The sequence below is a fragment of the Guillardia theta genome, assembly GCF_000315625.1.
Source record: "Guillardia theta CCMP2712 unplaced genomic scaffold GUITHscaffold_65, whole genome shotgun sequence".
Lineage (NCBI taxonomy): Eukaryota > Cryptophyceae > Pyrenomonadales > Geminigeraceae > Guillardia > Guillardia theta.
Window position 1 is genome coordinate 241602 of NW_005434609.1, and position 26049 is coordinate 267650.

The 26049-nt window shown below is 52.0% G+C and overlaps 8 protein-coding genes across 8 annotated transcripts; 7 read left to right on the forward strand and 1 right to left on the reverse strand.

Annotated features, from left to right (window-relative positions):
- Positions 1-812: 812 nt before the first annotated feature.
- On the forward strand, positions 813-1673 carry GUITHDRAFT_142564 (hypothetical protein; the record flags this gene model as incomplete). The annotated part of the gene is made up of 2 exons (XM_005827614.1): positions 813-1290; positions 1351-1673. The coding sequence occupies 2 exons, from the start codon at positions 813-815 to the stop codon at positions 1671-1673; spliced, it is 801 nt and encodes a 266-aa protein (XP_005827671.1).
- Positions 1674-2277: 604 nt separating this feature from the next.
- On the forward strand, positions 2278-3667 carry GUITHDRAFT_142565 (hypothetical protein; the record flags this gene model as incomplete). The annotated part of the gene is made up of 3 exons (XM_005827615.1): positions 2278-3229; positions 3321-3523; positions 3545-3667. 3 exons carry the CDS (start codon positions 2278-2280, stop codon positions 3665-3667), a joined length of 1278 nt encoding a protein of 425 aa, XP_005827672.1.
- Positions 3668-5149: 1482 nt separating this feature from the next.
- On the forward strand, positions 5150-8772 carry GUITHDRAFT_113226 (hypothetical protein; the record flags this gene model as incomplete). Its single annotated transcript, XM_005827616.1, has 15 exons — positions 5150-5227; positions 5285-5349; positions 5396-5446; positions 5500-5557; positions 5619-5717; positions 5767-5789; positions 5953-6070; positions 6220-6306; positions 6351-6463; positions 6509-6662; positions 6707-6856; positions 6914-7051; positions 7096-7284; positions 7331-7513; positions 7558-8772. The coding sequence occupies 15 exons, from the start codon at positions 5150-5152 to the stop codon at positions 8770-8772; spliced, it is 2721 nt and encodes a 906-aa protein (XP_005827673.1).
- Positions 8773-9811: 1039 nt separating this feature from the next.
- On the forward strand, positions 9812-10731 carry GUITHDRAFT_154055 (hypothetical protein; the record flags this gene model as incomplete). Its single annotated transcript, XM_005827617.1, has 5 exons — positions 9812-9908; positions 9965-9994; positions 10047-10328; positions 10374-10450; positions 10496-10731. Coding segments are annotated over exons 1-5 (661 nt in total), but the record flags the coding sequence as incomplete, so codon positions are not given.
- Positions 10732-10776: 45 nt separating this feature from the next.
- On the forward strand, positions 10777-11700 carry GUITHDRAFT_154056 (hypothetical protein). The gene is made up of 6 exons (XM_005827618.1): positions 10777-10821; positions 10879-11192; positions 11244-11318; positions 11367-11417; positions 11468-11564; positions 11626-11700. Exons 2-6 carry the CDS (start codon positions 10911-10913, stop codon positions 11667-11669), a joined length of 549 nt encoding a protein of 182 aa, XP_005827675.1. The 5' UTR covers positions 10777-10821; positions 10879-10910; the 3' UTR covers positions 11670-11700.
- Positions 11701-11744: 44 nt separating this feature from the next.
- On the reverse strand, positions 11745-12507 carry GUITHDRAFT_154057 (hypothetical protein; the record flags this gene model as incomplete). The annotated part of the gene is made up of 3 exons (XM_005827619.1): positions 12399-12507; positions 12086-12269; positions 11745-11932 (listed from the first exon to the last, which is right to left on the reverse strand). Coding segments are annotated over exons 1-3 (379 nt in total), but the record flags the coding sequence as incomplete, so codon positions are not given.
- Positions 12508-14411: 1904 nt separating this feature from the next.
- Positions 14412-15666, forward strand: GUITHDRAFT_154058 (hypothetical protein). The gene is made up of 6 exons (XM_005827620.1): positions 14412-14473; positions 14528-14797; positions 14858-14933; positions 14987-15233; positions 15279-15350; positions 15398-15666. The coding sequence occupies exons 1-6, from the start codon at positions 14426-14428 to the stop codon at positions 15486-15488; spliced, it is 804 nt and encodes a 267-aa protein (XP_005827677.1). The 5' UTR covers positions 14412-14425; the 3' UTR covers positions 15489-15666.
- An 8481-nt stretch (positions 15667-24147) lies between these two features.
- GUITHDRAFT_142569 (hypothetical protein) lies at positions 24148-26001 on the forward strand (the record flags this gene model as incomplete). Its single annotated transcript, XM_005827621.1, has 6 exons — positions 24148-24345; positions 24701-24759; positions 24896-25341; positions 25678-25772; positions 25825-25966; positions 25994-26001. The coding sequence occupies 6 exons, from the start codon at positions 24148-24150 to the stop codon at positions 25999-26001; spliced, it is 948 nt and encodes a 315-aa protein (XP_005827678.1).
- Positions 26002-26049: the final 48 nt, after the last annotated feature.

The window sequence follows — 26049 nt, forward strand, 5'->3', positions numbered from 1 at the left end:
TTTGTCCATGACGTAGAGAAGCCGTGGCGAAATAGCCAAGCCCTCTCCGCCCCCCAGGCGGTCTTTACTGTCGAGCGCCTCCCCCCCACCGGGACTTCGTCGATTCCAGTATTTTGTGTAACGATGGTTGAGTTTACTGTCAAAAGTAGGGCGGAGTAGGAGGAGAAAAAAAAGAGAGAGGGAGGGGGAAGAAGAGGAAGAGGAGAAGGAGGAGGAGGAGGAGGAGGAGGAGGAGGAGGAGGAGGAGGCTCGTTTCTTCTCAACTCGCTGCTCTTCACGACTCGGCCTCGAACATTTCAATTTCGGTCGCATCGAATACTGTGCCCTCATCCCCTATGGACCCAGGCCGCATTTCGCACGGTCAGCTCTGATGACTGAGTCACTTTCGGTCACTCAGTGCCGCAGTGGCCGGCAACCCGGCCCGGCACGGCCCGGCCCGGCCGCCGGCTCAGTGCCCGGCCCGGGTTGCACTGCAAGGCTGCCACGGGCGCTAACATGCCCGCCTCACCGAGTCTTGTTAGCTCCAAGGCAGCTGGCACCTTTTAAGTGCCTTCCATCCGCCTGGCAAGCGATGCGACTAGTGACCTCTTGACCCTCTGACCAGGGGGTAGGGTAGATGATTTCATCCATGAATACAGGGGTAGTTTGTAGCGGAAGAAGTGGGTGGGTACTACTGAGAAGGAGATTTTACCTGGTGGGGTGGAATTGGTGTTGGCATGTGCGATATAAGAGGGGAGATCAGTGAGACGGAAGAACAAGAGACAGACAGAGAAATATAGAGACACTTCACATCAATCCAAGCTAGAACCATTATGTCCCCACAGAATCTCATCTTGCAAAGATTCAGCCTTGTTGTTATCGTGCTTGGTTTGGTCTTGCTGATTGTATCAAGCTTATTGCTATCGCAAGTAAATCCATGGTCCACCGAATGCGGTGGAATTCGTTCCGTCAAACCCCAGCTTTCTTTGCATGAGTTCGCACTCCTCAAGAAGAAAACGAAGACAAGCGATTACTTCTCCGATTACTTTTCGGATTTTTTTGCAGACGATTGTCCTTGTGATGGATTGACCGCAGCAGTTCAACTTCTTGGCGGCTTTCCAGCATTGTTCGCCATGTTCCTAAGTTTGTATGAATTACATGTAGGCACAAGGGGTTTTCTCGCAAGCATCAACAAATACCCGCCCCATACTGGATGTCTAGCCGGTGCCCTTACCATCTCCTCCGTGCTTGTGGCTCTCGCTTCGAGCGCTTGCCTCGCTTATGTAGGAGCTGTTTCACACACCTTCTGTGGTGAGCTCTCGCTTGTTCGTTGTCCAGAGTTGTAACAAGTTAATGATTGTTTGTTTTCAGACTGGCGTGAAAAGATTTGGGTTACATTCGTGTTCTTGCTCGGCATTCCAGTGTTTCATGTCAAGCTGTACTATGCCGCGCTGCAGTGGACTCCGGAACATCAGGAGGACAAACATGAGACTCCTGGGGACTCTGCAGCAACTCCTACAGTCATGGCAGCCATCGTGAATGTAGAGCAGCCGGTCGACAAAGAAAAGAAACACAAAGTTGCAAAGAAGCCCCAGCCACCCAAGAAGCTTGTTCAAGCACAGAGACGCGACTCGACCGACAGCAGCAGTGACGACGAGGATGAGAACAAGGCATCAGGTGTCGACCGAGTCTGACCCTCCCTGCTTCATTTCAGATCTTATTTCTTTTAGCTCCATGGCTACAAATACTTCCAATCCCTGTATTCTTGAAAATGATATTTTGCCCACCAACATTGGTTTGCTGAATTAAAACAAATAAACCAGAGAGTCGTTACCATTCTTGGTTCACTGTCAGATCCGGTGTAATTCCAATCATGAATGTTTCTAGGTAGTCAGGTTGTTTGTCGGTAGACACGTTTCAACGAAGCATCCGGCCGATAATGCATCGTTGGCAGCAAAATTGAGAAGATTGCACCGCACTACTGAGAAGGCTAGTTACTCAAAGTTAAGTTAAATCATTATCAGTGTACGAGATGAGTAAAGATACAGGTACGGTAGCATAACGGTGGATCTAAAGTTTACTTAACACTCCTCAGTCACTACTAAAGTTGCTGTGGCGCTTTTGCTGGGGACGTGATTCCCGGACCTCTCTCAAGGACCGGTACCTTGCACCAGCCCGTGTGCCACATCGGGGGTGGGTAGATTCGACTTCCTAGCTCAACTCCTGCCCGTGCGCTCACAGGTTGAAGGCATCAGGCCCACCGCTCGCTAGTGCTGCTGGTTGTTCATCGTCAGCGACATGTGCCAGATCACCATCATTGTCTTGATCCCAATGTGTGCCGTTATCGTATTCCTCGGTCTCGGCCTCTTCATCTCGGGGATTGTCGCGGCTGTTATCAAACCCCCTGGTGACTGTAAGAAAGCTTCATCGACCTACAACTCCGGGTATACGGTTGGATACAACTCAGGATACAAGAATGGATATAGCCATGAGTTCAACTCTGGATTCAACTCTGGATTCAACTCTGGATACAACTCAGGATACAACTCAGGATACAACGCAGGGTTCTCGAGCACGGGATACAACGTTGGATATTACATGGGACAATATCAACCAGGATATCAACAAGGTTACTCCAATCAAGTCCAACTTGGATATTCCACCGGATGTTCGGGATACCTAGCCTATGAATATAACTTAGGATATCAGGGTGGCTACCCGTCAGGATACAATGCTGGATACAGCTCGGGCTCTTCAGGTTTCAATATGGGATACAACATTGGATACAACAATGGATACAACTCAGGCTATCAGACAGGACAGACTGCTGTGCAACAAAACATTGGATACAACTCTGGTTACTATTCAGGGGCATTCAATAGCTTACAAACTCTCTCAGAGAATAGCCAAGCGTACCAAAAGCAATACATTGTTGACTACAATGCAGGATACAACTCGGGATATCCCAGTGGAACCGTTAACCAAGCAGGGAGATATTTTAACCCGTATAGTTTTTGCGTTGAGGACTCGAGTCTGGCCATGGGCGCTATCCAAGCTTCGGCTTTGTTGGCATGCATTCCTGCATTCTTTGCTGTGCTTTCGGGAGGTTTGGGTATCTGCGCTGGCAGGTTCAGAAACAAAGTTGTAGGAGGCTTGCATCTTGCTTGCCTTATTTTGGCTCTTATCGGCTCAACGTTGGGGGCGATATTGCTTCCTTTCATTGCATTGTTCGGGGTTGCGGGATCCTGTGGTAAGTTTATTTGTTTTGTCCATGATCGATTCGATTACAATCATCCATTATACTCCTCCTGACTGCCTGTGACCCAACACGTACTTTGCAGGTACTTCTCTTCTGGATAATTCCTTCTGTAATACCTTCATATCAATTTCTATCACGATCATCTCTTTCAATGCAGTTGTTGCGCTCTACGGATTTTCACTTTCGATTATCACTTGCATTCTCTGCTGTCAACCTGAGGAGTGGATCCAAAGCGGCACAACACTGGTGATTCAGGGAGGTCAATCAGGCTTGCCTATTGCGCAGGTGACTACAGAGATGGTTCAGCCAGGAGCAGGCCGGTCTCAAGGAAACCGGCAAGGAGTAGACGCGGCAGCTGCTGGCGACCTAGCCTTCTCCTCTCAAGCGTGTGGAGTATCAGGACCACAGGCACCTCGTATTACGACTTGAGTGTAGTAGCGTTGAGGTATGCCGTCTGTGCTACAAAACTTAGCAAAGGAGAACTCCTTTCTATTGTTTTTCTGCGATGATCAGATCGTTTGTGAATTGTTCCAAGGAAAATTGAAAATTCCTGAAAAGTTTAATCTTTCACCGAGCCTGTGATAATGATTGAAATGTTAGAGTCACTTGGCAAGCCTCGCCGCTCAGGCTCTCAGCTCTTTCAATGCAGCTGAAGTTCGTATCGTCCACTGCCAACGAGGCTCCGATTCACACGCTCACTGATTTTCATACGGGCCCAAAGGTGATGTGAACGAGCCGGCAGGTAGTATGGCTGAACTAGTTTGTCTTGGCTGCCTTTCAGCTCTTGATATCTACTTTTTCTGAGGCAAGCTTGCTCCTGTGTGTTAAAAAGCGATCTCAACAGAAAGACTAGAGGCACCAAGACGTGGGTGAAGTTGACTGGTACGATAACATCAAGGAAACAGTTCGTAGGGATGTAGCAAATAGAAGTCACGATGAAGAGGTGATGTTTGAATTCATCTTGGCAATGTGCTTGTCAGTGACAACTTGGAAATCTTAGGACACCATCCATCGAATGTTTGATGGCATCACTTGCATGCTCTGCTGTCAACCTGAGGAGTGGATCCAAAGCGGCACAACACTGGTGATTCAGGGAGGTCAATCAGGCTTGCCTATTGCGCAGGTGACTACAGAGATGGTTCAGCCAGGAGCAGGCCGGCCTCAAGGCAACCGTGTCAGAGCCAAGGTAAGGCCTGACAGCACTCAAGGCTAGGCTTAGCCTCGATCGTCAACCAAGTCAGTCAGAGGTCTCTCGAACGACTAGAAGCTCATAACGGCTAGATGTGCTCTGGTGCCTTCCTCGAGCCTATGTATGGATCAGCCACTTGAGCTAGAAGGGTCTGTTCTCTCCTCAGGTTGTATGCCACGCTGATCTAGCATCGCTAGTAAACTCACTACACTACACCTTTCTGTGTGATCCAGCGGAGGTGCCTTGCCGTAAAGCTTCGGAGTGTAACAAAGCGGCAAGGAGGAGACGCGGCAGCTGCTGGCGACCTAGCCTCCTCCTTCCAAGCGTGTGGAGTATCCGACGAGCTTTTGTTATTGATTTGACTGAGGCCAGCTTGCCAAAGTTGTTGTTCCCGGATGAGTAAAACACGCTTTCGGCCCTATGGCAGTTGAAAATTTGGCCCTGGGCTACTCCTTGCCAGCAACGCATGGCGGCAGAGAGAGCAAGTGACGGCAACGAACGTCATGCGAGCCGACCCATGTCGTCATGCGATGTCATCGTAGCGCACGAGCATAGCACAGTGATCTCAACAGAAAGAACCATAGCGATTGTAGAGGCACCAAGACGTGAGTGAAGTTGATCGGAAATCAGCTGTCTTGCATGCTCCTCGTGCGTTCAGAGCAAACCCACTGAACCATTCCACCCTTCGATTGTTCGCCGAGGATTCCTCAAAGCTTCTCGACATGAACAACGAAGACTGGTACGATAACATCAAGGAAACAGTGCGTAGGGATGTAGCAAATAGAAGTCACGATGAAGAGGTGATGTTTGAATTCATCTTGGCAATGTGCTTGTCAGTGACAACTTGGAAATCTTAGGACACCATCCATCGAATGTTTGATGGCATCAAGACTTACTTGTCAAAGGAGTCTTCTCGCCACATGTGAGCTTATAGGAACCAGAGATGATCGAACATGACGTTAAAACAGCAACCAGAAGTACTTGATCGCCCTTCTGGAGGAGGTTGAGATTGCTTGCAGGTGTGAAGAGAGGGAAAGAGAGATGTTTGAGGTCTGACATGTCAATGTCCCAGCAAACTCTTTTCCTTCAAGTCATCGACGAGCTCTGTTCACGCGCAACCGACAGACGAGGTAGAGGCATTCATGCCTGTCATGGGATGGAGGGGGCGCTTAAGCTGACTTGTAGCGCCAGTCCATCGGATATCGTCAGGGGAGAGCGACTTTGAAACAGAAGTTCATTGAGTTCGATGACTTCGCCAGCCCCCTCCCTCTCAACTTTCAAAGCCCTGAGGTTCATGCTGAGAGATCGGAAAATTGTGAGGGATTGACGAGTATCGTAGGAAGCGTTTCGTCACCTGGACAGGTGTTTCAAGAATGATCAAAGCTTCTCTCACTGTATCTTGTGCTGCATGAGAGAAGACACAAGGAGGAGCGATCGAGATCAACCAAAAGCTTGTCCAAGATAGACTCAAAGTCGGACGAGGCTTGAACCAGAGACAACTACTTGTTAGGTGACATGCGAGCAGGATGGAGCTCAAGAAGAAGCGTCTCAGCCAAACAAACATAAGAGCGAACCTCCCTCATTCAGCTCCTGGACGACCAGCAACGTCGCTTGGATTCCTAGAAGGAGAGATCTCACAAGAGGTACTTCGTCGTCGTCATCATCATCATCTCCATCTCCATCTTTAGCTTTCGTTTTCATCTTATCGCCAGGAGCTGCCATCTTCAATCATCTCGAGTTTGAAACAAGTACCGCTGCTCGCTGTCGTCTGCTTTTGTTGATTCTTTTCAAGGACTTCGTTTCGAAACAATCGCAATCGTTCGTCCCAGCATCATCGACCATCGATTCTTGGCCGAAAATGTCCATCCAACATCATCAGGTCTTTCTCCTTTGCTCGACGAGCTTGTGGTGACGCTGGATCAGACCGCTCCTCTCTCCGAGTTCCAAGACCTTCCAAAGCGGCGGAGCTACACGAGCATGATCCAGAAGTCTCTGGTGGTGGACGACTCGAGCCCGGTCATCCCCGTGTACTCGAGGTGAGCAGAGGAGAAGCGACGAGCAGAGGTGAACCAGCCTCGCAGCATTCAGTCCAGCAAGGTCCCAGCAGACCTGGAAAAGATCCTCAACTACATCGACGTGGAGTTCTCCAAAAGGAAGTGTCAGGCTGACGTGTACGATGAGTCGAGGTATCGCATCTTCGATGAAGCCCTCACGCGAGTCATCCGAACCTTCAAGGTCCTGCGGCTGCTGTTTCCCCTGACCTCTCAAGTGCCTGACAGAGCTGGGCGCCGCTGCTGAAGATGATTCAGTTGGAGCTCCAGTCTTACGTCGCCTTCCTGACCTCGGAATGCGCGAGCCACCTCCAGGCTCGCGACCTCGCGCGGCTGTCAGAGGCAGAGCAGCGAGCGAGGATGGTGTCCCTGAGGCAGGTCTCTTCTGCCCTCTCAACCCCTTCCGTCACATCAGCTGATCGTGAACGCGAGCAGGAGATGATGCAGCAGCACTTGGAGAAGGAGGCGGAGCATGCGGAGGAGGTAGACCGACTGTCCTCGGAGATCGCAGCATTGCAGGAGACGGAGGTCAAGCTGCGAGAGAAGGTTGCGGAGCTGAGGAAGATGGATGAGGTGAGAGGACAGGGACGGTTTCGGCTGGTGACGTCGATGTGTAGGAGAACATTCAGAAGAACAAGGACATCAACCGGCAGCATCAGATGGTGCTGAAGATGTATGTCAAGATGCAGAAAGACTACCAGACTGTGATGACCACCACCGGTTCTCAAAACATCGAAGAGTTTCTGCAGTCCTACCACAATATGGTGAACATTAACAGCGTTTGGGAGTTGCAGAATCGCTTTCAGGTGTGTTCGACATGTTTTGTCTTTCATCTGACGCCATGAACAACAGGACGAGAAAAACGAGATCCTGTCGTCCAAGCAAGAGGTTGTGACGAAACTGAAGGAAGCAGAAGTTGTGGTTGAGAAACTCTCGGCATCCTTGAAAGATTCCACTGCACACGCCTTCGAGCTCATCACCTACAACGACTCGATCTTGTTCTTCCTCCCCGCACAATTCCCCGAGTGTGAATCGGTGAAGCATGCATCGCGCTGCTCGCCCTGACCTGCTGCTTGCAGTTCAAGTTCAAGAATGGCCGCCTGCACATCGAAGACGCGGGCAGCGGGAAGACCAAGGAGGCTACGCTCAAAGCTGCGCTGCTGTGCATCCGGAGCGCAGTGAACGGCATCAACGAGCGGTATGAACGCGCGCACTCGCTGTACCTCGAGACCCTCAAGCAGCTCATGCTGCTGACCCGGGAGACTCTCCCCGAGTGGACGGCCACCAAGATGCTGCCGGGGCGAGGGGGAACGGAGGATGTTCCAGCGATACTGCAGGCAGACGGGCAGGTCAAGAACCGCAACCTGGCGTACCAGGACGTCATGGCAGCAGCAGTCGCCACGGTAGAGGAGATCGCGAGCCAAGAGTTGGAGGGAGACAAGTGGGAGATACTGGAGCGAGTCGCTCTCTCCAAGGGGAACTCCAAGGCCCGACGGAGCGAGTGGGCCTACAGCTTCCTGGATGCTCTGCGCCGGTACAAGCAGCAGAACTTCTGGGTGAGAATGTGCCTGAGGCTCTTCGAAGGAGTGGTCTACCCGCAGGTGGTGAGGTCAATGAGAGATCTGTTCGAGCGCTTCAAGGAGGCTCTCAAGATGAAGGACGCGGCCGTGAACAAGAGGGAGAGCGGGCGAGTGCCGCGGAGGCTCTTTCAGTCTGTGATTGCTTCCTTCTTCGACCCCTCCTCCAAGATCTTCTGCGGGCAGGTCAAGAGCCCCGAACGTCTCAAGGAGCTGCTGCGGTGCATCGAGGCAGACTCGCGTCTCAGCTACTGGGGAGTCAGCGACAAGGAGATCCAGTACAGCAAGCTGCTGGGGCCTGGCAAGGAGGGGGAGAGCAGCAGCTTCTGCGAGCGGTTCCTGGAGCAGCTGTACGAGGAGAGACAGGAGTACATCAAGGACATCGTCTTCAGCGTTCAGAGGAGCAAGCCCTTTCACAGGGACTACCTCCTCTTCGACGAAGCCTTCTTCGCGTACAGGCGCGTCGACCCCGATGCCGGCAGAGAGCTGGTGCGCTCGAACCTCGAAGCAGTCATGTCTCCCAACGAGCGCATCAGCGTCGCTGAGTTCCAGGCTCGCATGTGGCCCATGCACCTCTACCGGCTGACGCCGCGAAGCGACGAGCGGGTGGAGCGAGCCTTGCGATGCAGGTCAAGAGATCTGGTGGTGGCGCTCCGTAAGATCAGATCGTTTCTCATCTGCCTTAGAGTCGTGCATAAGATCTCTAAGGGAAGGTGATTGTAGATACTTCAAGTACAACTCGTGACTGGCGAGTCTCATCGCTCTCCCGGGGGCCATCATGCACCATTACCATCCAACTTGACAATGATCATCACCATTACCACCATCACCATCACCATCACCATCACCATCACCATCATCACCATCACCATCACCATCACCATCACGGTTTCCCAAGTTTTGAACAACCGTAGGCTATCATGGCAACTCAATAGCCTCGGAGACTCATCACTAGGCCTCAGTGTATTGCCGCCAGAAAAAGAAAGAGACTGAGAAAATGAATTAGCTCTTTGAAATCGCTGCTATAATGAGCTTAACTGGTAAAAGCTGTGGAAGAGTCACGAATTGACGAAGAGGAGCAGAGCAATGCAGGGTGAGAAGAAGAGACGAGGACGAGACTAGAGCTGATAGTAGAGCTGATAGTAGAGCTGATAGTAGAGCTGATAGTAGAGCTGATAGAAGAGCTGATAGTAGAGCTGATAGTAGAGCTGATAGTAGAGCTGATAGTAGAGCTGATAGTAGAGCTGATAGTAGAGCTGATAGAAGAGCTGATAGAAGAGCTGATGGTAGAGCTGATAGAAGAGCTGATGGTAGAGCTGATAGTAGAGCTGATAGTAGAGCTGATAGTAGAGCTGATAGCAGAGCTGATGGTAGAGCTGATAGTAGAGCTGATAGAAGAGCTGATAGTAGAGCTGATAGAAGAGCTGATAGAAGAGCTGATGGTAGAGCTGATGGTAGAGCTGATAGTAGAGCTGATAGTAGAGCTGATAGTAGAGCTGATAGTAGAGCTGATAGTAGAGCTGATAGTAGAGCTGATAGTAGAGCTGATAGTAGAGCTGATAGTAGAGCTGATAGTAGAGCTGATAGTAGAGCTGATAGTAGAGCTGTGCGATGGTACAAGGTTGAAAGATATACGTATGCCATTGTTTGTTTGTTTGTTTGTTCAACATCGACATATGTCCTGTTTGTATTTTTGACATCTTAGTCTTCCAGGGAGGGGGGGAGAGGGCATCTTTCAAATGATCTGCAAGACCCCGTTGCAGCGGCACCTGCGGCCTGTGAACATGCAGCCATTCAAGGCGTTTGCTGCGGCAGCTGTGTCGGCGTTGGTCTGTCTGATTGTGCTAACTCAGGTACGACGTGTTGTCTTGTCACTTGGCAGTCTGACTTTACTCGTGTGTTGATCCAGGTATTCGCTCCTCATTCTCAGCACGTCGAGGTGTGCCTTTCACTCCCCAGTTCCTCGCTTTCTGACGACTTGTGATGTGCAGCTCAAGGGCCGAGACGTGAACAATCTTCTATCAGAAGGGCTGCGGGTGTTGAAGAAGTTGAAGCAGAGCAGTGGCGCAGGAGCAGAGTCAAAGTTCAACGTAGAGCTCCAAGGATTGTTGCACGACAAGATCAGTGCAGCCCCAGTGCCCATCAAAAGTGCAGGGCAGCCACCTCATAGCGATGAATATTTCAACTTCGACTACTATCCACCTCACTTCCAGCTCCACAAGAAGCAACAGGACTTGACAAGAAGACTGATGACGAGGAATCAGCTCCACAAGGTCAGCGCCCGGCCCGGTAGCTTCTGTCAGCTGACTTGCCCTCAGGCCTTGGGGATGCGAAGGATTGAAGGCCATGGAAGCCTCGATGGGATGTCAGACGAAAGAGTTCCGTTCTTCAGAGCGTAAGGCTGTTCTGGCCCTCCCCGTCACTGACATCCGTCATGCAGAGATCTGCCACAGGTCAGGCTCGCTCGCTCGCTGACTGGGCAGCCTCAGCACAAGAAGCTCAAGGGGGTGAAGCAACCTTCCAAACTGTCCAACCTCTGGCACCTGTACGTGAATCAGAGCACCGGGTTGCCAGTCTTTGTGAACTCTAAGACGGGTCAAGTCTCCAACGAGCTCCCGACGGAGATGCGGCATAGCATACTGATGGTAGACGACGCTGCTGAGTCGGACCATGGCAATGTGCATGGAAATCGTTTCGAGGTCAATGGTCCAGGTTCCACATTGCCAAGGGAAGACCCAAGGGGAGTGGTCGACCCAAAGACAGGTATCATTCAAGGATCACGTCTTGTAAGCGTGATCATGCTCTCCTGCTGACCTCGTGCCTCAGGAGTTGTCATCTCACGAAACGTGGTGGACATGCATAGAATGATGCCCCTCCCCTGGTATGACGAGTCGTCTACCATCCAGAATCAGAGGAATGCTCTTCGAATCCAGAATGGCCCCAACACAGCAACGGGAGGATCTCCCGCGAAGCTAGAGGGCCTCGGGATCAATGTCGACGACGATCCTTTGCAGGTTTACTCGGTCGAAGGCGACAGGCAAGACAATGCCAGGCTCAAGGAGCAGGGAGTGCGAGTATCCCACTTTCCTTTCAACATCTACAAGGCCGTTCCCAACGTCCTGTGGGACAAGACACAGGTGCTTCCCTTCAGTTGCCAATCCTCTCAAGTAGTAAACTTCCGCCTGCAGTTCGACGCCAAGACCGAAGAGCCCCGAGCCATCTGGGACCCGAAGCAAGTTCAGAACTCGGGCGCCAAGTTGGAGGTGATGGTTGTCGCCTCTGTAGGATGTTCATGTTGACGATGCGAGCAGAGGAGGGGAGTGAAAGTGAACTCTGTGCCGCAGCTTCCTCCTTGGTCGGAGGTGTGACTTGAATCTTCATTGCCTTGAAGGAGAGTGACCCTGTGGAGCAGGAGGTGAAGGGGGAGAGCCGCTCCTACGTCGACGGGATGTTCGACCGATCCATGGATGTCTCACAAGCTCATTCAGATTTCATCGAATCGTCACCAGGTAGCATGAAGGGGATGATGATGATGGAGATGAGGATGCATGTTGCTGATGACTATTGCAGATGGTCAACCGCTGCATCCTTTCCTCAACGGCGAGGTCTTCTAACCCATGTACCTGTGTATATTTCTCTACCTCTACCTTCCAGTGTGTCCTGCCGATCATGGTAGCAGGAGGCAACTTGTTCCATGTCATTCATTATCTCATGAGTAAGAGAGTCTTCTTACTGCTGTTAAGCTTTCGATTCCCAAGTTTCCCCTTGTCATTGCCCCCCTTCCATTTCCACCTTCCCAAGTAAGGACTAGATGTGAATCTTGACTCAGGTATCAGCACAAGGTGATGTAGGCTGAAGAATCCTGTGTGGTAATGATCTGAAGATCAAGTCAGGCACAAGTCAGGCAACTCGCAGACAAAGTTGCGAGAGGGAGGAACACGAGGGAGCACGGGGAGGAAGAGGAGGCAAGTGGAGACAAGAGGAGGTCAAACGAGGAGGAGAGCATCGGTCCTCAACCCATCCATCTCACATGGTCGATCACGGTCGTCCCACACTACGTTACACATCTTGCCGTCCTCATCGACCCTCGTTATGGTCCCGATGCAGTTGGAGTACCAGTCAGGATACAACTTCTTGCACCAGATTTGCCCATCTTCCGACAAGATAACGCGATCGCCCGGCTTCCCTCTCACGTCCTTCCCTACATAAATGTGCTGAAGAGCAGTCAGCAGGGGATCGGAAAGCACAGGAGCACGGGGTACAAGGGCGGGAGGGCAAGGACGAAGAGTTGAAGTGGTGACGATGGTGACGTTAGAAGTGGTGGAGGAGGATGAAAGCATTACCTTGCACTTGAAAGAATGTCGGGTCATCTAGATTTCAGAACAAAACAAGTAGTATGGCGCCCTTTCCTTCCATGAAACAAAAGAATAATGAAACAAGAACTTGCCGGCCTGTTGTTTAAGGTCAGAACAGGTTTATTGCATTTTTTATGCAGTCTTCGATAGGATAGGATAACCATCGCTGTCAAAATACTTGGCAAGAGGCAGAAAAGGCAAAGGCAGAATGTCCTCAGGCAGGGCAAGGGGGTCAACAAGGAAAGGAATCAAGAAGCATGTGGATTCAAAATGCTACAGATATGAAGATGAGGACATTACGAATAGAATCGATTGAGAGGATGAAGCATGGCATAGAATCATGGGACGAACGGGAGGAGGGAAAGAGAAGGCGTAAGGTTGAAATAAGATTCCTGTATGAAGTAGGAGGGAAAGCAGGATGCTGAAAGCAGGAAGTGAAGCAGGAAAATGTCGAGACCAACGGAAGAGGAGGGAGGAGGAGGAGGAGGAGGAGGAGGAGGAGGAGGAGGAGGAGGAGGGAGGTAGCGGCAGGACAGCAAGGAAAGAACTGGGACAAGCATTGAGCCATGCACGCGGTCCCCGAGAGAAATATCTGAGGGAGTAGTACTTGCTTCGACCATTGAGCTTTATTTATGATATTAATCACGTAAAATTTCAAAATTAATAATGATATTTAGTTCTTGTACAACAATATTCAAACTCAATCCTTGATTTTCGGAAAAGGAAATCCGAGGGCCGCCTCTCTCAGTAAAAAGTTTTACTTAGCGAGATGTAGAGGCGGATTGCACTCGGAGCTTCCGGCAGTCACTGGGCCTGACTCACGGCACCGGCCGATCGTCCGGGCCCGGGGCCCGGGCGGGCGGGCGCCGGGCGGGCGGGCCGCCAGTCACTGCAGAGTCACGGTCAGGCAGCCGTGACTCCGGGACCCTACCGGACGGTCAGGCCCGCAGGGGTCGGCAGGATTAGGTTTGGTGTCAAGCCTCCTCGATTCTCCTGAAGTTGTCCTCGTACTGATTTTTAACTTAACCCCCGGCCCGGGCCTCACTGATCAACTTGGCAAGACTATTCCGAGTCAGGCGTGCGGCGCGGACGGTGACCCGGCCGGGCGGCGTACGGAAAAGTTGCTGCTCGCCCCGGGCCGGCCTCAGACCCGGCGCCCCGGCCGTCAGCGATGGCGGGGTTGCAACAGAAGGACCCTGGTAAGGGGGGTGGGTTATCCCTTCCCGAAAACAAATTGCAAAATTACTTCCTAAATTTCAAATATTCATAACAGTGTTGGATAATAATTTCTATTTTGGAGGTTTAGGCGCTGCGGCCCACCGCCTCACAGATAAATTCAATTTGTATCTTTGTAGATTCAAAATTACTTCTTAACTTTGAAAATGTAAATATCAGTTTGGGCTTCTCACAAAATAGTACACGAAACTGTCCAAATGCAGGCAGGCGAACAGGCGGATCTTACCGCAAGGAGCAAACGAAGAGAAGAGAAGAGAAGAGAAGAGATGAGATGAGATGAGATGAGATGAGATGAGATGAGATGAGATGAGATGAGATGAGATGAGCTGAGATGAGATGAGATGAGCTGAGCTGAGATGAGCTGAGCTGAGATGAGATGAGATGAGATGAGATGAGATGAGATGAGATGAGATGAGATGAGATGAGATGAGATGAGATGAGATGAGATGAGATGAGATGAGATGAGATGAGATGAGATGAGATGAGATGAGCTGAGATGAGCTGAGATGAGATCAGTTGAGATGAGATCATGATAGAGTGTGACTGGGACGCCTTATGATGAGCAATATGTGAAAGATCTCTATGGAATTTATAGAATCTCAGTTAGGAATGGAAGTGATAAGCATGCTGTACAATCAAGGAGAGGTGTAGATGTAGCAAGAAATGTGTGGAAGGAGACTCAGTCTTTGAGTCTTATTAAAACCTAGGAGACTCAGTCTTTGAGTCTTATTAAAACCTAAGGAGTTGAACATAATGCATTTGATGGAAGGTAAACCGCAATGGTGAAGAAGCGAGACCACGAAGCGCAATCGGACGATGACATGCCGGTCAATATTGAGCTCATCCCCAGATGCAGTCGAAACTTATGCAGATTTCTACAGGCATGGATGGTAAATCACATGTGTGATGACGAAAAATCGTCAGAGGACCATCATGGCCATCACCATCACCACAAGAAGCACCATGGCAAGGGACATGGTGAACACAGATCCGACCACCATCATCAAAAGAAACACCATGGAACAGAACACAACTCTCACCACGAGGACGATCATCATCATCATCGCCATCGGAGCAAGACGGGCAGTCATGGTTCCTCCAACAGTGGCGAAGATGGAAGGAAGCATCATCTGGAACAAGAAGAGAAAAATGTTGTTCAAACACTTTGCTCTGCTCACGCCAGACTTGATTGACTCGTGTGTGTCGCTCAGGAGCAAGTGAAGGGAACTAGCTTGGAAACGGACCGAATCATTCCAACGTGCTCCCCTCCACCAGAGCTGTCACTAGGTACAAGTGCATTGAATCACCCGCATTATTTACCTGAGAAGCGAATGACGAAGGCAAGCACAACAAGAAAGACTCGACCATCGAGACGATGTCTACGAGCAGCAGCACAGGAGAGGAGATGGCGTTCATCGGCCCCGTAGTGCCCCCAAACTCCCCGAGGAAGCAGCAGGGAGCGACGGAGGCCCCAGGGAAGCCTCAGAGTGAATTCTTCAAGATCTTGGTCTCTCGCAGGAGTGGAGGGGAGGAGCATGCTGGGCAAGCCCTCTCCCCCACGCACAAGGCAATGCCCTGCCCCAAGAGGTCTGCCTCTTCCGGTCTAGCTTGTTCTCGCTTACCTCCTCCCAGCCCCTCCACGTCTCTCAGCGCAGCCCCCACACCTCGCCCTGGACCCGACGCTGCTGCTTTGAGTCATGATGGGTGAGTGCGAAGAGGACCAGCATGGTCGACTGACGGCGTCGGATCAGGCATGGACACAAGGTGGACGGGAGCATGCGCTCCCCTCCACAGACAGTGGGGAAGGAGAGGGAGAAGGGGATGCCGAGCTTGATGCTGTGAAGCATCAGCAGCGAGAAGTTTGACGTGCTTGTGTTGAGCGAGACTAGGGAAGGACTGTCATAACCTCGTTATTTTATCCAACATTGAGTCCTCCTGCTGTCATTGAGGGTAAGGCTGCTTCCCGACAGCCGGATAATTGTGAGGATATGCTACTGGCGAGTAAACAGAGGAGACTTGCTGCACTTGCCCCGGGTGGAAGGGGACTGGGCTCATCTGATTCATAGGCAGGAAGCCCATGTTTGGCATGCCCGGCATTCCGTGTGGGTAGGGCTGCTGGGGTCTACCTCCTTCCGAGACAGGTCGAACGTCAGCTGGGCTGTGAGGAGGAGGCGAGATGATGTTCTTGTCCGCAACGTCGCCGGGAGAGAGTGTGTTCTGCATTCATACTTAGAATGAGGAGGAGCAGAGGAGGAGGAAAGAGTTGCAAGGAGGGATGTAACGGCAAGAAGACAAGGAGGCGTGCGCCTGAGAGTACAGGAGGGATGTGTGCGATGTCGTGAGGGATAGATGGAGGGAGGATGGAAGCAACACAAGCGAGTGGCCATGGAGGGAGAGGGAGCTGACCATGTTCTTGAGGATGGAGCTCATGATGTCTGTGACTTGCTTCTGTCGGAAGCTGGTGGGGGTCAGAACGAGCGGAAGAACAACAAGAAGAGATTTACCGAATTCCCTCTGCAATGCCGCTTTCATGCCTGCAAGGAGAATCAGGACAGAACCTAAAGTGGAAGAGCATGGGCATGAAGAGAAGGAGGAGGATCAAAAAGATGGAGAGGAAAGACGAGGACAGGGGGGAGGGCGGGGGGGGGGGGAGGAGGAGGAGGAGAGGAGGAGGAGGAGGAGGAGGAGGAGGAGGAGGAGGAGGAGGAGGAGGCGGCGGGTTGAACTACATGGATTCCGAGATGATCATTCGTGTCCAGTGGTTGACGATGGCGTCGATCCTAGCGGCTGTGTTGCCATCCCTTGAAATGTTGTGAGAGGAGACGAGGCGGGGAGAGTGAGGTGAGGAAAGATAAGAAGTGAGGGGGGAAATGAAGAAGGGGGCGAGGGTAGTCAACCTGACTGCGATCGCGTTCGCGCGAAGTGCTGAGATCATCTCGTACAATCTCCTCCTCTCGTCCACAACAGCTGTAAACGACGTCACCCTTTGCCAGCCGTCCACGTCATTCACGTCATTCACCTTGTGTAGCTCGGATGAGGGTGACCTCTTGTACCTTCCCAGAGGTTCTCTTGAGGGTGAGCAGGACTGAGCTGCCCGGCTGAAGACCATCCTGTCACTTGCTTTTCCTCCTCCTCCCTGCAACTTCCCACCCCACCCTTTCCCTCCTTGACTCTCTCCCACCCGCTCCCCCACGCTTTCGTTGCTGTGTTCTCCCGTCCTCTTTCTCTCCTCCTCCCTCTCCTCTTCTGCCATACCAGGTCTGTGCTCGAGAGCTGGACAGACGCTGCTCCCTCCACAGGTTTCTTGTTGATCTGCGTGCTGGGTGTCAGCGTCGGCAAGAGTTCAGCTGCTGCCCAGGACCAGTTGGATCTCGTCGCCCTTATGGATGTGCTGAGACGCGAACGCTGGGCCTCCGAACACAAGACCTTCCACCACCGACCCGTTGAGCTGAAGGCCCAGCTACACCAGGAAGTCACTGCCGAGAAGGAGAGAGTGGGGAAGGAGAGAGAGAGATGGAGAGGAAGAGGGAGATCGAGAGCGAGGGCGAGAGCGAGAGCGAGAGAAACAGAATCGCACAGTAGTCTTAAGTTGGTTTTGACTGGTCGCCTCGGCCATGGCGAGAGGGTCTTGATGGAGTATTTGCATCGCTTGATTGCACAGCATCTGGAGACTCGGACGGTCAGAAGCGACAAGCTTGCGATCCTCCTCACCTTGCACTCGTTGCTGATGATGGTTGACACCCTGCTGCGCGAGTCCGAGGCCGAGTGATCGGCCTGCTCCCCCGTTCAGCGGCAAGTGGAGCAACGAGCAAGAGGTACTGGGGAGTCGACTCCTCGTGGCTGAGACTTGCTCTCGTCCGATTTCACGTCTGCAGGCTTGCAGGGGGTCAGGGACAGGATTCAAGTCAAGAGATGTGGGCTACCTGGACCAGCTTCTGCGTTTGCTCCAACTGTGCTTTCTGTTGGAAATCCGTTCAGTCACTCCGTGGGAGAGGAGAGGAGAGGAGAGGAGAGGAGAGGAGAGGAGGGGAGAGGAGAGGAAAAAACAGTGAGAACCTGCTTCAAATTCTCCTCCCTCAATCTGTTGATCTGCAGGCGGAAGGTCAGCAAGTCATCTGGTTGCCAGTCCCTCCTTCACCTCTTCTTGCCCCGCCCTCACCTCCGCCTCTCTCTCCTCCAGCTTTGCTTTCACCGCGTCCGATGACTAACCGTCAAAGGTCAGCTCAACACCCTCTCTTCCTCCTCTTCCCCTTCCCCCCCATTCCCCTCCTCCCTAGCTCCCTTGCTCCCTCCTCCCCCACTTTACATCCCTCCCTATCCACACCTCAGCTGCGTTCAGGCCTGATCGAGATTGTAGAGATGCGAGGAGCTCTGCCCCCAGCCTGTCATTCTCCACCCGGAGCCTCTTAATTTCTCCCTCCTGTTCATCGATATGCTTCTGCCTCTGCTCAAAGACAAACTTCTGCTGCTCAAGGCTGTTGTGTACTCTCTCCAGCTCCAGCTCCAAGTTCCCGTTCTTCTTCTCCATCCCCGCCACTTGCTCCTCGAGGCTCTCCAGCGACATCCTCAACTTGGCGTTCTGCTCCTCCAACATGCTGATGCTCTCACGAGAGGATTCCGACGACTCTGTGTGCCTCGAAATCTGCCGCCTCACCTCCTCCACCTCTTTCGTCCGCACGGCCAACTCCTTCTCTCTCGTGCCCAAGGTCTTCTCCAGCTTCACCACCTTGTCTTTCTCCGCTCTCAGCTCGTCCTTGAGCTCCTTCAGGCTCTTGTCTGCTGCCGCGATCTGCTGCTTGCAGTCGTTGAGCTCCTTGCAGATTTGATCAGCCTCTTCGGTCTGCTCCTTTGCCTCAGTGTTGAGACGCTTCACAAGAGAGTCCAGCTTCTGCACCTTAGCAGACAAGTCAGAGTTCTCTTTCTGCAGCTTGACGTTCTCTTGCGAGAGCTCGTCCTGTGAAATCTTCTTTTTCTCCGTCAGTCGCGCGATCTGTGTGTTGAGGATCTCGATCTCGTCCGCGAGCTTCTTCACCTCTTCCTTGTGTTCTTCCGAAAGCTTTGACATGTCTGATTGCAGCTTTGCCTGCGCCTTCTTGTCCTCTTGTAATGATCTCTGCAGATTTTCACACTCGGCCGTCCTCTCATCAACCGCCTTGTTGACTTGAGCGAGAGAAGTCTCCGCTTGCTTGAGTTGTTTCCTCAAGACTTCCTCGTTCTCCATCACAAGATTCATGTTCGTTCGCAGAGTTCCGTTCTCCTTTTCCAGTTCCTGCAGCTTCCTCGTGTCCTCTGACTTGGAGAACTCAGCCTGAGTTCCCAACTTGTTCAGCTTCGACTTCTGGACCCTCGCCTGCTCCTTCAGCTTGTCCTTTTCATCTTCTATCCTCCTCAGCTTCTTCTCCGTCTCCTTCACCTTCTGCTCGAGCTCCGTCGAGACTTTCAGCTGGTCCCGATGCCTTCCCGTCATTTCTTGCACCTGGGACTGAGACTGCGACAACTTGGCCTCGAGCTCCGTCATCTTCTTGGAGTGATCGGCGATCAGCTTCTCTTGTTCCTTGCTCTTGGAGTTCGACGCCTGCAGGTCACCCTGTGCCTCCTTCAGCTTGCCCTCCACATCTCTCAGTCTCTGCGTCAGCTCCGCGTTCAACGCTCGCTGCTCGTTGTACTCGTCCTGCACGTCCTGCAGGCGCTTCTGAGTCTGTCCGACGAGGCTCTCAAGGTCGGACTTGAGTCTCTTCACCTCGGAGAAGAGAATGTTCTGCTCGTCAAACTGCGTCTGAGTCTCTTTCAGCCTCCTCTGAGACTCGCCCAGCTTGTCCTCCATCTGGGCCTTGGACTTGGACAGCTCCGCAATCTCCCTGCCCTGAGCGTCAAGCTTGATCTGCATCGATTGGCTCTGTTTCTGCAGGTCGAGGAGCTCCTGGGACAGGGACATGTTCTTCTTCAGCATCTTGGCGTTGACATCAGCTTGCTTCTGACTCTGATCGATCTCCATGTCCTTCTGCATCAGACTGTTCTTGAGCCCGTCGATCTCTGCCTTAAGCCTCTTGTTCTCCTCCTGCAGACCCTCCAGCTTCGCGTAGATCTGCTCGTTCGCGTTCGTCAGCGACAGGACAGTCGAGTGAGTGTCTTCAAGCTCTCGCGAGAGCGAGAAGAAGCTTCTTTGGAGATCCTTATGCTCCAACAGGATGATCTCTTTCGATCGCCTCTGCTGCTCTCCGTCCTCGTTGAGCAATCTGTTGTGCTTCTGCAGCTCACGATGCGAGTCCACGAGCTGCTCGCTCAGGAGCACCGAGTTCTCGAAGGTGATGGATAATTTCTGCAGCTCGAAGGAAAGGAATCGCTTCTCTTCGGATAGGAGCATTTTCTCCTTTTTCTCCCTCCTTAATTGATTGTCGAAGTTTTCTAGGGCTTCTCTGCTCCTGTTCTGCAGCGTCTCCACTTCTTCTTTGCTCTTCGACAGCTTGGATTGGAGGTCATAAATCTCAGAATTCAACAGTTTCTCAGTGTTGTCAAATTTCCCATGCAGCAAGTTAATCTCTTGCTCCTTCAGCGTGACCTCTTCCTCCAAGAACTTGATCTTCTCCTCATAGCTGGAGCAGGACGTTCGCAGCTGTCTTGAGAGCTCGTTCCTTTCATCCTCCAGGCAAGAGACCATGCGCTCGTGAAGGGTCTTGTTTTTCTCCAGCTCCTTCTTCGAATTCAACAGCTCAGTCTGCAGCGATTTGATCTCAGTGTCTTTCTCAACGATCTTCTGCTTGAAGTTGTGGATCCTCGACTCGAGTGACTGGATCTCGTTCTTGGCATCGAGCATCTCTGCTTCAAGAGAGGCAATCTTTGAATCCCTCTCCTTCAACCTTGCGCTTGCGTTGTTCAGCTCTGTTGTTTCCTTCTTCAAGTGGTCATTCAGAGATTTCACGTGGTCTGTTTGCGAGGAGATCTTCCCTTCTTTCTCCTCCAGCTCCTGACTCAGCAGCCTTAGCCTTTCATCCCTAGCATTTAGTCCTTGATTCAGCTTTAGGAAGGAATTCTGTAGCTCTCTCTGCTTTCCCTCGATGAGCTCGATTTCGCCCAAGAAGAAATCGTTGATGGCAGCCAGCTCCTGATCGCACTGGTGTGCATCATTCTCCTTGCTTGATATCATGGCGCGCAGTTGCGGGATTCTGTCGTTGTCTGCTAGAAGGGAGACAATCCTGGACTCGTTGTCAAACTTCAACCCATCCAGCCGCTTTCCTAGAGTGTTCAACGCAAGCTCCACCGAGGCACACTTTGCCTCATAATCGGACACGCTGTCTTCGATGGAGTAAAACATATTCCTCAAAGACTTTGAGATCTCCGCAAACTTCGCGTTCTCCGCCTCGAACTGACAAGCTCGGAGGAATTCTCGATTGAATTTCTCCTGCTCCTTTTCCAACGAAACGGAAAGAGCTTCCTTTTCTTCGTTGCTTCGTCTCAACTTCACCGTCGCCTCCTTGGCTTCTGTTCTTGTCGTTTGCATCTCGTTCTCCAGTTTCAGCATGTCGTTCTTTAATCGATCGACCAGATCTCTTTCGATTTGCAACGATTCCTCCAGCAGGCGGACTTGCGGGTTCGCATCGTGGGATCCAGGATTGGAAGCAGACAGCCTTACTCTTCGAAGGCCCTCCTCGTGCTTTGCTGTCTCCTCTTGCAACTTCGCCTGGTGCCATTGCACAAGGTCATTCCAAGTCACAATCGAAATTGAGTTTCACCTCTAGAGCAGCAATCTCTGCCTTGAGCGAGGCCTCGCTCTCCTCCGAGGTCTTGACAAGCTTCTCGTATGCTGCGATCTGCTGGTCCAGCAGGCTCGAAATCTCTTGATTCTCCATCTGCTTGGTAGCGAGGTCCTCCTCGTACCTCGCGCAGACTGACTCTGCTCTGGAGTGCTGGTCCCTGACCTCAGAAATTTCTTCTCTCAACCTGGCAAGAGCCTGGGACGTCTGGCTCTCGGAGGCAATGAATTCTTGCAGGATGGACTGGGTATATTTCAACTCATTGTCTGATCGCTCCAGCTTCTCCTTCAACTCGTCCATCTGAGAGGAAAACAAAAAAAAGTTAGGAAAACAAAGGAAACCCCCCAGGAGATGCTCAGAAGGCAGGTTGACTAGTGGGCCCTCCATTGTCAATTCATCTCACCTCTTGCTGTTGGTCAAGATCTTTCTTGAACTCTTCCTGTTCGTGCGTAAGGATCAATCGTGCGTCACATCATCCAGCGCAAACTTACAACAAACGATTCCGACATCCTCGAGCTCTTCATGCTGACCTGCACCTGCGATAGGACCCTTGACAACTCGTTGAGCATCGAGATGCATCGATATTGTGTCTTGTGCAGGAAGTCATTCAACTTGTAATCGTCCTCATAGTCTTGTAATTGCATCTTTGACCATGATGCGACAAGGTTGTTCAGGGTTGAGTTGACCGCATTGTCCGAGAATCCATGTGTCAAGTCCTGCAAAAGTAAAACTTTCAGGCTTTCCAAGACATCGCAGCAAGGAAACGACTTTGAGCCTGTTGATCTGTTCTTGAACTGCTCTCTACCATTTAAATCAGTGGGAGTGAATGCATGCGGGCCTCATTACTTTCTCGGCAACTTTGATCGAGGACGCTCGTCGAAGAGAAGTTGTAAGCGTCATGCCCTGCACGCATGTGAGGCAGCTTGCAGAGATCGAACAACCATGAGCCTACAGTGATCTTCTTGATGGTGATATCCACGAGTCCTCCGGGAACATCTTCACCCACAAGGGCTCTTAGCACCGTGTCCGCGTTTACCTCTTTCCCATCCACTCGGACGATGGTGTCTCCTCTCTCGAAGGCGTTTGAATGATGCGCTGGACCGCCAATGACCATGTCGTCTATTGCTGTTCCCTTGAGCATGAGCCCGACTGTCATGGGAAAGCTTAGATTATTTTCTCCCTGATTAGATAACAAACCAGTCGACTTTGTTCCGTGTGGAGAACTCAATGAAGTTGATCTTTGGATGTTGTTCGTGAAATCTGGGAAGTGAGAGTCAGAGTTTTCACAGCCTTGGCAGAAACAGCACACCTTCGATTCCACGGATCTGATTTGAAATTTGGATGCACAGATCCTGGAAACAAAGTAGATTTCAGAACGAGTTCATCGAAGTTGTTCATCAAATCTCTCTAATGAGCAAACAAAGGCAAAAGGCCGGAAAGAATCATAGCATCTTACCTTGCATGCTTCGATGTCTACGTTTGAACTCATTTCTGTCCTTGACGTCCTTCAAAGTGTTTTTAAAACGATACCGCCATCCCCTCTCAATCTAATGATCTGGTTCCTGTCATACATCAGTGTTCCGGAAACTAGCAAGAAGGGATCGCAAAGGGAGCAGGAAGGTCTGACAAAAGAGGATGATCAAACGGGTAGATTGAATGAGTTGGAGGAATAAAGGAGGGAGTTTGGTCAAGGAGGCATAGCGAGTTATGAAGGGGTCTGACAAAAGAGGATGATCAAACGGGTAGATTGAATGAGTTGGAGGAATAAAGGAGGGAGTATGGTCAAGGAGGCATAGCGAGTTATGAAGGGGGCGAACAAGGGGTACAGCGAACTAAACTTGCAAGTGAGAATGGGAGCACAGAAGAGGCCTGTAGAAACCATGAAGATTTGGGAAGAGGACCTGAAGTTTCAACTGGAATTGACATGATACAGGGTGGGGCAGGCATTGTGACATGAGGATTGCGATGAAGCAGGGTCAGAGGAAAAGAAGCAAGGGGTTTAGCTTCCCCTTCCTGACACCCAATGTCCATATCTTTCACTCGAATTGCAGGGAGAGATCGTTCTAGAAGTCGAGGAGAGTCGGTAAGGAAGATGGATCAGAGGAGGAGCAGGACGAGGGAGGGGGTCGACGACATTGCAACGTCTCAAGGAAAATCAGCATGAAACCGCGGCGACACACAGTTGACCTGATCATCAGGGGTGGGGGTTCGAAAGTTGCGTGCATGGTGGGGTCCTTCAAGAACCGGTACTGTGACGCTCAAATTTGTAGTTCGAGGAGGGGTGATACAAAAAGTCCTATGAGGTACCACTTGTGTACAGACAAGGTGGGTGATGTAGATGGCAGTGATGAGGGGTCACTGTCACAATGGGGGTTCAAGGGTTGGTACTGGTGGGTGGTAGATTTTCGGGGGTCCTTCATTTTTGGTTTCTGGGGGAATAGACGGTGGGGTGAGAGGGAGCAGGAGGGGGTGCAAAGGGTACAACAGGGGGGTGATCTACCTCCATGAATTGAGACGGGGTGGGGTGGTTGGAAATAAACTTTGTGAGACTTGAGTAGGGGGGGTTGGGGGTCTCCGATTGTTAATATGCAGTGGGGGCAGAAAGAAGAGGCAGGTAGGATCCGGATAGGAAGGATATTCTGCCTCAAACAATTGGTTATATCTTTCTCCTGGGCGGGCTGTGGTACAGGCTATGCGTCGGAGCACCGTCACTGGATGTCGTCGGAGGGCCTAACTTAGTAACCGGGCTAATGGCCGGGCCGGGCCGCGGTCACCGGTCTGAGGGCCGGCCGGCCGGGCCCGGGCCGGTGCCGCAGGGCGCGGCGGACTCGCCCGGATACCACCGATCAGTCACTGCCGGGGCCGAGGCCGTGGCATTGGCCCTTGAACGGCCAGTGCGGGAGAGCCTCCCGGAGTACGGTCGCCGGGAGAGCCCGTTCCAGAGCTGGGTCCAGAGCCCGGGCGAGAGTCCCGCCAGGCTGGGTTGATAGGGGCTGCGGGCGTCACCCGGTTACAGCTTACAAAAATGATCGGAGTCGGGAGGTCCGGAGCATGCCCAACAACAACTCAGTAGGTAAGACTAGGGGTGGTTTGACCGGGAAAGAGTCTGCTTCAGGGGGTGGCCCGGCACCGTCCTCAGCCGGCGGCCTGTCAGGTCCAGCAAGGTGCTCTTGCATGTTTGCTTAGGCCCTGAGCCAGGATGATCTGCTACCAGGCTGCTGCTGCTGCTGCTTTTCCTCCTCCTCCTCCTCAGTCCTCCTTCACTTGATCCTCCTGCTTAGGCTGCTCCTGCTCCTGCCGCAGGCTCTTCCTCCTAGTCTGAAAGTTTGGCCGGAATGGCCTCTGATGGGGGTGACTCGCCGGTATCATAAGTTCACATCAGGCCTTGCTAGGACACATCACGGCCTAACATGATCACACCAAACAATGACCATATTGTCGTCGAGGTTTCCAGTGGCAGTCAATCATCGTTTTTGTCCTTGCCTGCTGTAGCAACAGACCGAGCGACCCCGGGAAACTTTTGCGTTCATGTCAACTGGGCTACGGAAGGAAAGGGATCCAGCTCGTTGAATCCTGTACAGCAAGAGGGCAGGGGAGTGAGGTGGAGCTTGCGGGCTACCTGCAAGTTAGCGGACAGCACGAGCCCCTGCTGGTATGGAAGACATGCATGGAGCTGCCCTGGTCGCGAGCCGATCTCCACACATGCACTCAGACGTTGAGGCAGACGAGTGGCGAAGAGGCGGCGAACATTGGAGCAGTCGACGATGCAGGGGAAGAGCTGGAGACATGCAGTCAACCAGACGTTGAGGTAGCTCGTCAGAGCTTCTGTGAGAGGTCTCCGTCGGCAATCTCCAACCATGGGTCGAGCATCATGCGCGTGGAGATGATTAGAGCTTACTGCTGCATCGAGGCTGACAAGGGCGGCTCCGTCAACGAGCAGCGAGGTAAGCTGTGAGCGAGTGATGGTGCGAGTGAACGCGGCGAGCAGAGGAGGAGCGTCAAGACCATGTCTGCTCTGTCTGCCTCGAGGAAGTTACAGGGAGCCAGGGGGTCGTCACAAGGTCAGGATGGAGGCTTGCTGGGAGAGGAGGCGCTGACAGAGGAGAGTCAGATGCAAGCACGTCTATCACTTGGAATGCGCACGCATGTGCGAGCAAGCCTCTGTCCGAGACAGAGGACGCTGGGACTGCCCGACCTGCAGGCGCTGTCTCACATGGCTCCGCTTCATCTCAGGCACCTCGTGGACGCCCGGGGAGTCGCCGGCTGACATGGTGCTGCAGGACCGAAGTCTGAAGAGGAGGTCGTGTACAGCTCGATGCTCATCAACCCTGCTGGTGCTGAGAGAAAGTTGAACTTGGTGTCCCCAGTCTCAGAGGTGATGGAAAAGTATGAATGATGAGAGTGAGGCGTTGATGCTTCGACCGCAGATAGTCTGTGGCCTGCAAGAAATCAACTTTGTCCACAAGGAGAAGGAGTTTTTAACAAGATTTTTTGAGAAATCTGATGACAAGGACGAATGTTTCCCATGCACCTCCATGTACACCTACATGTCTTGTTCCTGCGAGCAAGGTGAGGCTTTCTGAAACAATCTGCCAGTTTGTTGATCTCTTTCTGTTTGTTTGACAACACAGGCATCGAAGAAGCTTTGTACA

Coding starts and splice junctions, on each gene's coding strand:
- GUITHDRAFT_154056 (XM_005827618.1), top strand. CDS start 10,911: ATGCATAGAATGATGCCCCTCCCCTGGTATGACGAGTCGTCTACCATC. Junction 11,193..11,243: donor TCCTGTGGGACAAGACACAG/GTGCTTCCCTTC, acceptor TTCCGCCTGCAG/TTCGACGCCAAGACCGAAGA. Junction 11,565..11,625: donor TTTCATCGAATCGTCACCAG/GTAGCATGAAGG, acceptor TGACTATTGCAG/ATGGTCAACCGCTGCATCCT.
- GUITHDRAFT_154058 (XM_005827620.1), top strand. CDS start 14,426: ATGGTGAAGAAGCGAGACCACGAAGCGCAATCGGACGATGACATGCCG. Junction 14,798..14,857: donor TGGAACAAGAAGAGAAAAAT/GTTGTTCAAACA, acceptor TGTGTCGCTCAG/GAGCAAGTGAAGGGAACTAG. Junction 14,934..14,986: donor TCCACCAGAGCTGTCACTAG/GTACAAGTGCAT, acceptor CGAATGACGAAG/GCAAGCACAACAAGAAAGAC.